Genomic DNA, 11,248 nt, shown 5'->3' with positions numbered 1-11,248 from the left:
GCGATGGGGGTGGAGGAATCCTTACATCCTTGGTTGGAAGTCCTCCTAGGAGACGGATACTCCGAATAACAAAGCTGCATCTGCTGAAGCCGTCTCACACGTGTCATACAGTTCTGTCCCTGTGAGACTTAGTGCTCCAGTAGACGAGAGGGTGGAGAAGGAATTGCACACCCCTCCTTCACCTTAAAAAGTCATGTGCAGGTCAGGCAAACAGGCAAATACCTGTCTGCCTGCTCATCTGTCGAATCGACAGGAGAACCATAAAAACAATATGTGTGTATGCATTTGTATGTGTATGTAGTTGTGTGCAAGTGTATGTGTCTGTGTATGTTTATGTATGCGTGTGCATGTATGTATCGTGTTTGCGTGTGTCTGTATCTGTCTGTGTGTGCATGTGTGTGATCCCTCGTTGGATTACAAGTATTGTACGTTGTTGTTTTATCTACCGATACTTAGATGTAGAAAGCGCATGTAGATCGTGTAGAGTGTTTTCACAATACAAGCTTAAGATATGTATACAACAATAGTAAAGCTACTTTCGTAGGGTCTTCTACATCTTAACATACATACATACATACATACATACATACATACATACATACATACATACAAACAAAGTGGATACGTTCCCGTGCGTGCCAATTCACAATACATGCACACACACATACTGATCCAACTATCATAATGTTAATTGACATCAATTGCCATATCAATAGCGTAAGAGGTTAAATTCTTGACACTACTCCTTCATGTAGTCCTCAAGATTTTCTTTTACCTGATAACTTGCAACTGTTATTGTCTACCACACAAATTTACTCAGTTTCTACTATGTATGTTTGTGCCATTGCCCAAGGCAAGTGACTAGACCACATTTTGTTGTTACAAAGATTAACTGAATCATCTGATAAGAAGTGTCAATCAGATTAACTGATTTGTCCAATGAGAGATGGGGAATGAGGCATGTGACTACCACATGTCGTTTTGTTAACCTCCTCTCCTGTTTCTCATTTGTCTCCATTATTCAAAATTGACAGATGCTTGACATTGCGTGACTAGGTTGTTTTGGCCGTTACGCATTTAGATTTTACAGTAATTATGCTTGCCCCAGGTTTTAAGTTACACCCAATAATTATGTTGTCGATGTACCCAATTTTTTTCCCTATAACACATTTTGACTCGTAGTTGCTTTTGTCTTTTGTTTATAGACGCGTCCTCTCTGAAAAGACTCTGTCACATACATCTTACGATTTACGTACGATAGCATACGTAAATCGCACGATGATCGCAAGAAATCGCCGGTAAATCGTAGGTAAAATCCGCCATCGCCAAGCGTCGTGCGATGTTCAAAATTTATCCAGCGTCGTACGATTATTCACTTGTATTTCTTCTGAATAGCCGCCTATTTGTTGTTTTTTTTGCTGTTTTGACCGACCAAATGTTGACCTAGTGGTTAAATACCAGGCTGTGATGTCTTTCACCGTTAAAAGAGATGTGTAAAAAAAATGGAAGAAACCATAAGAACATGGTTCAATTCTTGTCGTCGGACGAACCTGGCGATTAACAGGGCTCGCATGATTGTATTTTTTTCACCGGAGCTGATTGTATAAGTAATGTTATATTGCAAAAAAACACCCCTCTATCAGGGGTGCCAAAGCATTTGCACGAACCCTATGAGATTCGTACGAACATTATCTGATACGCACAAATCACTATGCGAAAACGCACGAATCTTATGAAAATTACACGAATCACTATGTGAAAACGCACGAACCTTATAAAAATCACACGAATCACTATGCGAAAACGTACGATTCTTATGTGATTTGCACGAACCTTACTGTGGCGAATGACTGATGTCACGTGACCCGGCGGTGGTCGGCCGGTTTTGCATAAGGTTCGTGCAAATCACATAAGGTTCGTGTAATTTTCATAAGGTTCGTGCGTTTTCGCATAGTGATTTGTGCGTATCAGATAATGTTCGTACGAATCTCATAGGGTTCGTGCAAATGCTTTGGCACCCCTGGTCTATGTTCTTGCTATTCTTGAACAGGTCATTAACGCCGCCATGCTGTTTGGGGGCTTTGGTAATTAGATTATCTCCAAGCAGATGTTTGCTTATGTCTAGCGGTTCAATATAGACAACAGCTATCGCAGGACTGCGAGATGTCCATTGCGTATACCAGGGGTGCCTAAGCATTTGCACGAACCCTATGAGACTCGTGCGAACATTATCTGATACGCACAAATCACTATGCGAAAACGCACGAACCTTAAGCTTATGAAAATTACACGAATCACTATGTGAAAACGCACGAACCTTATAAAAATCACACGAATCACTATGCGAAAACGTACGATTCTTATGTGATTTGCACGAACCTTACTGCGGCGAATGACGTGATGTCACGTGATCCGGCGGCGGTTGGCCGGTTTTGCATAAGATTCGGGCAAATCGCATAAGGTTCGTGTGTGTCACATAGTGATTCTTGCGAATCACATAAGGTTCGTACGATTTTGCATAGTGATTCGTGTGATTTTCGTAAGGTTCGTGCGTTTTCGCATAGTAATTTGTGCGTATCAAATAATGTTCGTATGAGTCTCATAGGGTTCGTGCAAATGCTTCGGCACCACTGTATACTTTGAAATCTCTGGCATATGGACCGGAACTATAACTCCAAGCGGAATTAAGGCAACAGCTTCCTACTACACTGCATAGGTTAGTGTCAGTGTCATAGATAAACGAGATCATGGACATAATAAATGGAAACAGTAACTAGATACTAAGCGTGCGAATCAAAAACTAGTTTGTATTTTATGACAGGGGTCTCTACCGTGTGGAATACTTAACTGATATAGGGGTGAATATCGATAGGTATGAATCATTCAAATGCAGACCTAAATGGCATGATAGATGGATACATACTTTGATTTCGTAGTGGTAAATGATAGCAATTTCATTGTAAAGTTGAACATTATTAGATATAAAGTATGCAAATTACTTCCTCCTTTGAATGATCTATGAGCAAAATCTACAATAGCCTGAAATGAGTCTTCCATAATTTGAACAACTTGTTTTTGTTTTGGTCTGTACATGTGTCTTCGCTATCAAGATCCTTTTTATGGATTAGTATGGCATTTGGCAAATCGGTAGTATAAGACGTACCAAACACCCGCAAACACTAAAATTACTTCACGTAGTGTTCTACGGACTCTTGTTTTTGTTATCGTCTAATTTTAACGTTTGTTTGCTCCTTTGAATTTCAGACGTCTGACTAAACCAATCGTTGTTATTGGAGAATACCTTTGCAAAATCATAATGGAACATAGCTTCTGTGAAAGATGGATGAGCAGCTGGTTCAAAAAATTTGGACGGACAATAGCAACACAGCCAGGTGCTTTTCTGTTCGTTTCTCTACTTGTTGCCGGGGGTCTCGGAGGGGGACTCTACTTTATAGACAACGAGAATTCTATCGAGAAACTTTACACTCCCGACAGTGGGGCAGGGAAGGTGGAGAGGGAATACGTTCAGGACCATTTCCCGACCAACGATTCGGACCACTTTCTACCGTCACGGCTCGCCACATCAGGGCGGTATGCCGCCATCATTGTCAAAGGCCGTGGTGATCTAGCAGGCAATGTGCTACACGAGTCGGTTATGAAAGCCGCCGGTTCTCTTCATAAAAACATCACGCAAATAAAAACAGAGGATCGCGGTCTGAACTACACGTCCGTCTGTGCTAGGTGGGAATCAGAATGCGTCGTAACCGGGCTAAACTTGTTAGATTTCATCGCAGCACAGATACCGAATGTTGCAGTAGGATACCCACTCGAGGGCAGAATTTTCAGCGGAGCCATCCTCGGCGGTGCGACATTGGAAGACGGGGTGAATACTGTGGAAAAGGCGACGGCTTTTAAACTGATATACCACCTCCGGTCTTCCCACGAAGAGGACGATGAGTCAAGCGAGGCGTGGGAGCGCGCGTTTCTCAGTTACATGGCGACGTTTTTCTCGGATGTCATCGAGGTGACCTGGTCGACATCCCGTTCCCTGGAGACGGAGATCTCCGATCTGACCATGAGTATCTTCCCTAAACTAGCGGCCTACACGAGCAGTCTTCTGATGGCTTTCGCCGTCCTGTCCTGCCTGATGATCGACCCGGTGCGCAGCAAGCCTTTCCTGGGCATGGTGGGCGTCCTGGGCGCAGGGATGGCCGTCCTGGCGACCATCGGACTGATGTCCTACTTCGGGGTCAGGTTTAACGCGCTGGTGGCCGCCATGCCTTTTCTGGTCATAGGTAAGTACACAGTACTCGTAACCTTCGCAAAAATATCCTTGATACCATGTATACCATTGAGATATTGAAGAGAGAATTTCTGCAATGGCAACCTTCATTTTTGTACTGTGCGGATTGCCCATGGGTTACATATTGGCATCATGCAAGTTCTCAAAACCCTAGTGTCGCTGGCAAATTTTCACTATGCCTTTTCCAAATTCTGGGCCTTTTAGGCCCCTTTGGAAAGTAGGGGTTACGTGAAGCATTCGTTAGACATACGTAAAAGTATACTTGAAAGATACACCTTTACGTAATTTTGTTTTCATGCAGCGAAGTCTTGAGATGATTGTCATATACGGCAATAACGTAGTTTCATCCTTTCTCCATTCTTTTAGGTGTCGGTGTGGACAACATGTTCATTCTGCTAGCGGCGTGGAGGAAGACCAACCCGTGGGACAGCGTGCAGGACCGGTCAGCCAACACCTACGCCGAGGCCGGAGTGTCCATCACCATCACGTCACTTACCAACGCCTTAGCTTTCGCCGTGGGCGCCATCACCAGCTTCCCGGGCGTCCGCGTGTTCTGTATGTACAGCGGCATAGCTATCGTATTTGCCTACTTGTTTCAGCTTAATTTCTTTGGCGCGTGTATGATATATGATGGTTACAGAGAAAAACAGAACCGACATTTCCTGACATGTATGAAGGTCCCCGTACCGTCTAAAGACGACCAGACAAATTGTTGTCAGCAATCTTGCTGCAGGGGCGACGCAAAGGCACGAGTAGGGCAGTACGGCAAAGATCACAATGACCACCTCATTATGTTATTCTTTAAAAAGTACTACGGCCCTTTCTTGATGAAAGTGTGGGTGAAAGTGGTAGTTATGATTGTGTTTCGCTACTTTAGCGAGTATGACGTCAGGGTCGCCGTGGTTGTGACAGAGAAACTAGCCTACTGGGACCCTGGCGTGCAAGATATAGCTGAGAGCATGTTAGAGGGGTTTGAGGGCACTGCGTTCACTTATGGAAAGAATGTGTCCGAGTCATGGCTTCGTGATTTCTTGACATATGCAGACCGAATCTGTCTCAACCCCATGGTACCGCCGTTTCAACAGTTGAACCTAGCTGATAAAAATTCCTTCATAGAGTGTCTCAGAGACCGCTTTCTTAAGTTCCAAGGATTCACAAAATATGCTCATGACATATTATTCAATGAAGACGGTACTGAAATCATAGCCAGTCGGTTCTTCGTTCAGACAAAGCAAATTGACAGCACTCTGAATGAGAAAAACATGATGACAAAGATGAGAGAGTTAGCATCTGAGACATCTGTAGAAGCAATTGTCTACCACCCATCGTTCGTGTATTACGACCAGTACATCGCCATTCTACCCAACACCTTGCAAAACCTAGGTATCGCCACGGCGGCCATGTTGGTTGTTTCTCTCTTCCTCATGCCCCACGTAGTTAACGCCGTATGGGTCACTCTCGCCATTGTGTCTATCTGCACGGGCGTGCTCGGCTTCATGACGCTCTGGTCCGTCAATCTAGATAGCGTTTCCATGATAAATCTCATCATGTGCATCGGCTTTTCCGTCGATTTTTCGGCTCACATAGTGTACTCTTTTGTTACGTCTAAGGAAAGAAGCCGGGACGCCAGAGCTGTACATGCGCTGTACAGTCTTGGCGTACCGATCCTCCAGGGGTCTTTATCGACGATTCTGGGTGTATCTGCGCTGAGCACGGCTCCATCGTACGGCTTCCGCACCTTCTTCAAAACGGTGTTCTTGGTCATGGTGTTCGGCCTGGTGCACGGTATTGTCTTCCTTCCCGTCATGCTCTCCTGCCTGGGTCCGCAAGGAGGCGTGGTGAACCTGCAGGAGAACAGAAGTGACGAGGCGGGTGACGTTGGTACCCCAAATCGCTACACTAAAAAGGGCGGAAACGTTAACGTTGTACTTCAAGATGTAAATTCACAGGGCATAAACGAAAACCCGTTGATGACCGTTAGTATGAGACTCTGGCTTGATCATTTAAAAGAAGAAAAGAGAAACAAGGGCACGACTGAAAGTCAATTGAATCTGACCGCGAACCGAGAAATGAGTTTGAAGCAGACCAAAATAGTAAACCCGCAAAGCTCTTTTAATAACTTTTTCCAAAATTAATCATCAGCGCCATATTACGAAATGTTGATTTCTATCGGTTTAGTTATACTAAGCCAGTTCACCTTTATCCGCGAGGTGACCTATATCCGTTTTTTAACAGGGTTGTCAAAGATATGAAGGCGACCAGCAGCGGTATCAAACTTATGTATATTTTCAAAACACCAGCCGCACTATCTATCGATTCGATATCCTAAATGCACTGTTTAGTAAAAAAAAAAAAACTGATATAGCCTGCCATGCAGATAAAGGTAAGCTTGTGCTAACAGCGGGTTTAAACTTTGTCAGACATTCCGTGTAATATATTGTATTTATTCGGCGGAGTAGCGGATATATAAGATAGCTATAGGCGGGATAGTATGATGATAATAAAACCGAGCTAAGTAACTCTATGTATTAAAGCAAAAACAAATTCAATATAATGCTATGTATCATATTTCATATTTGGTTACTGTCGCATGCAGTTGTCTTGTCACACAAATTTGATATTTGATTCATTTACTTGAGTTTAGAACGTTGCCAACATTTGATCAACTATTCTACTAATATAGTGTGCAATGTAACAGGTCTAGTGCAAGTTTTATGATTACCATAGTGTCTACCATAATACCTTTTCTCATGAAAGATCATAAAATAATGATAATCTATTGATAATGCAATAGCAGCCCAACAATCATCAGTGAGCAAAGCAATATCAATGCAAGTTATGCGTTCTATTTGTAAAATTGCATGATGTGAAAGATGCAACTATCAATGCAATATACTTTTTGTGTGCCTTATAAAAGTCCTAATCAGCATTTGGTGGATTTACATAGAAATACCATTGTTATTGTCATCATTGTAGCCCTGTTATTATATTTTGTGGTTGGTATACGTTGATTTAGTATTGAGGCTACTCCGTACGATTTACAGTATGGTTAAAAACTTGCATATATCGACTGTATAAATTTCGCTAAATAGGTTGCTAGATCAAGTCATCTCGCGTCAGAAGCTTTAACGACAGGCTTCGTTCCGGTTGCATGGTGTTGGTTGACTTTGTGACTTAGCCTGAAAATACATCAAACAAAAATGGGTGTCAGATAGAGAATGATGTTGATAACAGACTGGTGACATCATACCAAGGGTGATCATCTCATGATTTGATATGCAGCCAAAATATTTGCAAGCATAAAAATCTATTAAAAATGAATGCTCGATTTGAAGCACATGAGGAAGGCATTCACCTGTACACAATTCCATAAAACAAGTCGGAAATGTTACATGAAATAAGCACTCAAAAGTAAGATTGACTTTTTGCAATAAATGCGAAAATCAAAATTTAACATATGTATAAGATAATTAACAATTTCAGGCCACATTGTTTGTTTAGGAGTAATAGGAGTATTAGGACTATTTTTTTGTGAAATAAACATTTTTAAAACACGTGTGTGCCCAATAACATGACTGCAACCAGTGTGACCCCCTCCACACGAAATATGACAACTATATGGAATTTGTATCAACTTTAAAAATCTATGTCTTTGTAACATTTTCTTTCTGGAAACTGTGCGCAGTAAATTGTCCTTGTCTTCGAAGACAGTACAACACTTCTTTCACTTTTTATTTCAAATAAAGATCACCCAAACTAGGGGAAAAACACTCCACCCCTTTCACACACTAAGCATGATGGGAGCATGACGGCGCCCGCAAGCAAGCAACATTGCGCCTGCGCACAAATTAACAACATGGCGGCGTTCAAAGGCGCGAACAAAAATAGTACAGTTCAGTACGGAAGTAAATATCCGTTTTTGCATTGCCGCGCCAGCGGCAATGCCTTATGCCAGCTTTCTTCCATGGATCCATGGACGGACCTTTTAACCCAGCCCTTCCAAAGCCCCTTCCAAAGGCCCTTCTTTCCTTGCCGAGTTTCATTGCTTAGTTAGACAATGGTACATTCCAGGCGAGTATTAAAACTCTCTTCTAGACGCATGTTACTGTATGTGGTCCAGCGTAATAAATCTACGCTTTAACTCACCATGTTTATATAAAGATATATCACAAATTGCATCAGAAGGAACTTATTTTTTAATGAAAAATAATGCATATTCATTGTGGGTCAAAAGTTTTACAAAACCTGTTTAATGTGCCAATAATTCATGTGACATAAATTATGATAATGAGGTAAATTTCCAATATCCCCTTTTGTTGCATTTCCTACTGAAGTTGCTAGGTGTCGCTCTCAGCAGTTCAGTCATAAAATACGCGGCAATGCACAGCTTTTCTTAAAAGATTTCTTGTTTATCCAGTTGTAGAGATTGAATTGTATTTGAATATTGCTTACCTGGATGTCTAACCTTCATAAACGTAAAAATAGTACAGGTTTTCAAATATTTACCTCCGTGGCAGAGGTCTCTCCCAAGGGTATTTGCCAGTGCGCATGGCCGTTTGACAACCCGATCTTTACGGACATTGATGCCGTAAAGTTCCATCCCGGCATCTCTCGCTTCTTGGGCTCTTTTGTGAAAGTCCTCCTGAATGTATGAAGACGTTAGTAAGTCATTCAAATTATTTCAAAGAAGATATCAAAACTGTACAGCTTTTCTTAAATGTCAATATGTCGAATTCACCTGTTTGTTATATAGTTGCAGATAAAGTTCAACATGTTCAGTAGTATATATAGCATAGCTAACGGATGCTATGAAGGAAACTCAACTAATGTCGTATTCTCTATGATGACTGTATTAGAAGTATTTCTCATAAAACTCGTTTGCTTTGCTCACTCCGGTGGTTTCATTCGGTGGTTACAGCAAAGGACCAGGCGTTATCACACAATATACACCTCGGGGCGGGTCATTTACCCTTAATTGTTGGGCTTGTTGCCCTTATAGCTGGGAAAGTGATTGTTGCAACATGATTTTATGATTGATGTATTATAAAGCTGATGCCCTAAAAAAGCATAATTATCCTATAATTATCCTGCTAGTCTCCTGCAATGACCCAAAGAATATATACAATTACAAGTCAAAGATTATTGCACAACGGTTGTGACGGGTAAAATGTATGTCAAACTTATGTACACTGTACAAAGCAGCTGGCTATACATTAACATATCCAATTACAGATTACCATTTTAAAGTTCCAAAGTATTCATATTTTTCATTTTCACAGTGATAAATTATACCTTTGACACGAAGGGTCCACTCCTTCTTCCTACAATGGTGTCCCCGACTTGAAAGTTGAAATCTTCTACCGAGCGGTCTTTGTAAACCATCAGTCCTGCTGAGTTGTCTCCTCCTTCACAATGGAGGTCGGGAGTTTCGCTTGATCCATTGGTAAGAATCAGCCTGCATTGAAAATCAATGTATCCTCGTGTAAGGTTCTGTGAGCTTCGTCATCAATCCGAAGCAAAAAATATCTTGTCACTGTAATCATTTTACACTTGTTGAGAATTATTGTTAGTAATGTATAGTGTGTCATGTGTCAATTATCATTGTTAAATAAATGGAGACAATGATGGTCTACGCGTGTCTTGTGCATTTTTACTGCAAATGCTTTCATCAACATACTCAGCGCAAGGTATTTCGTAGCATTCCGAACTATTGTTCCACGCCAACTTTGCCATTTGCCTTTGTTATGGCTAGTACATTACTTCAAGTCAGGTGATTGACGTTACGTGATAGTGTCAGTAGTTTGGCAAGTACGCATTTAGGTGATACCATGAAAATTATGACAATACGACGCTTAGACCTGTCAGTAAGCCAAACAGCAGCTTTTCAACAGTAAAACATCTTCATCGTCTTTTAAAATTGTTTGGCAACCTGACATTAGACAAACCTCATAATAGTCTGACAACGGACCAATGAAGGGGGAAGGGGGCAACTTATCCCTATTGTTTTATAGTGAGTAGAATTTAAGATTTTTCTGAAGCCTTTTTGTCGTTTTTGTTGCTGTATTTTTCCCGTGTCAAGAAAGCTTCTGTCGCATGACTTGCGTATTTTTATCGCAAATGACAACTGGATACGATTCGGACCAACAAACAGTTAGACTATAACAGTGACAATGATGATTGCAACAAACTATTAAGTGATATATTCATTAATACGTATCATTTACGAATGCCTGTCAATAACGTTACATGAGTTCTGAAGTTACCAAATACACTGTGTATATGGATAATGACCGGGTGACTGCCTTAGCCAATGTTATAGCTGGTCTCGCTGTCAGGGGCTGATTTTTCCCCTTCCCCGTCAGTCGCGCGGGCCGCCAGGAGCGCGGGTTTGTCCGGTTTGAGAGGCTTTATCTGTCCATTAGCTGTGATAAAAAATTGTACACTGCTAGTCTTCTTGGACATTTATAAAAGTACACATATGACTTATGACATAACGTAAGATCTGTTTGAAATGTTGTCACAGGCGTTAAAGTCATATTATGCAGATCTGATATGTCGACATTATCAGGCAAGCAGGTGAGGTCTGTCAGAAATGTTGTCAGGCTATTAATTATGGGGGTCTATCACTTTTGTACATGGACAGTCAGTCAGTCATAGCCATACGGTGTATTACAGCACCGTTGGGGTTATACCGCCCCTTACGGGGTGGCATACCCTTTCTTCAAAGGACAGTACGGACAGGTCAAAACGTGGTATTGTCAAGGAATATTTGGGTAAATCAAAGATTTATATTTGTCCCAATTAAAACTGGTGGGGCAAGTATAATCATCGCACCACTTAAATGTGCACTAGTCAGAACAACACTGTCACGTAATGTCAATCACCTGACCTGGAATAAAGAAGACAAATGAGAAACAGGAGCAAAAGTCAAGTGACAAGCTGATT

The 11,248-nt window shown here is 41.6% G+C and overlaps 1 protein-coding gene across 1 annotated transcript; it reads left to right on the top strand.

Moving 5' to 3' along the window:
- Positions 1-3,316: 3,316 nt before the first annotated feature.
- LOC118429395 (patched domain-containing protein 3-like) lies at positions 3,317-6,438 on the top strand. Its single transcript, XM_035839877.1, has 2 exons — positions 3,317-4,295; positions 4,670-6,438. Exons 1-2 carry the CDS (start codon positions 3,317-3,319, stop codon positions 6,436-6,438), a joined length of 2,748 nt encoding a protein of 915 aa, XP_035695770.1.
- Positions 6,439-11,248: the final 4,810 nt, after the last annotated feature.

This window comes from Branchiostoma floridae, chromosome 13, assembly GCF_000003815.2.
Source record: "Branchiostoma floridae strain S238N-H82 chromosome 13, Bfl_VNyyK, whole genome shotgun sequence".
In the NCBI taxonomy this organism is placed as follows: domain Eukaryota; kingdom Metazoa; phylum Chordata; class Leptocardii; order Amphioxiformes; family Branchiostomatidae; genus Branchiostoma; species Branchiostoma floridae.
Note: the sequence above shows the minus strand (reverse complement) of the source record. Positions and strands in the feature narration are given on the sequence as shown.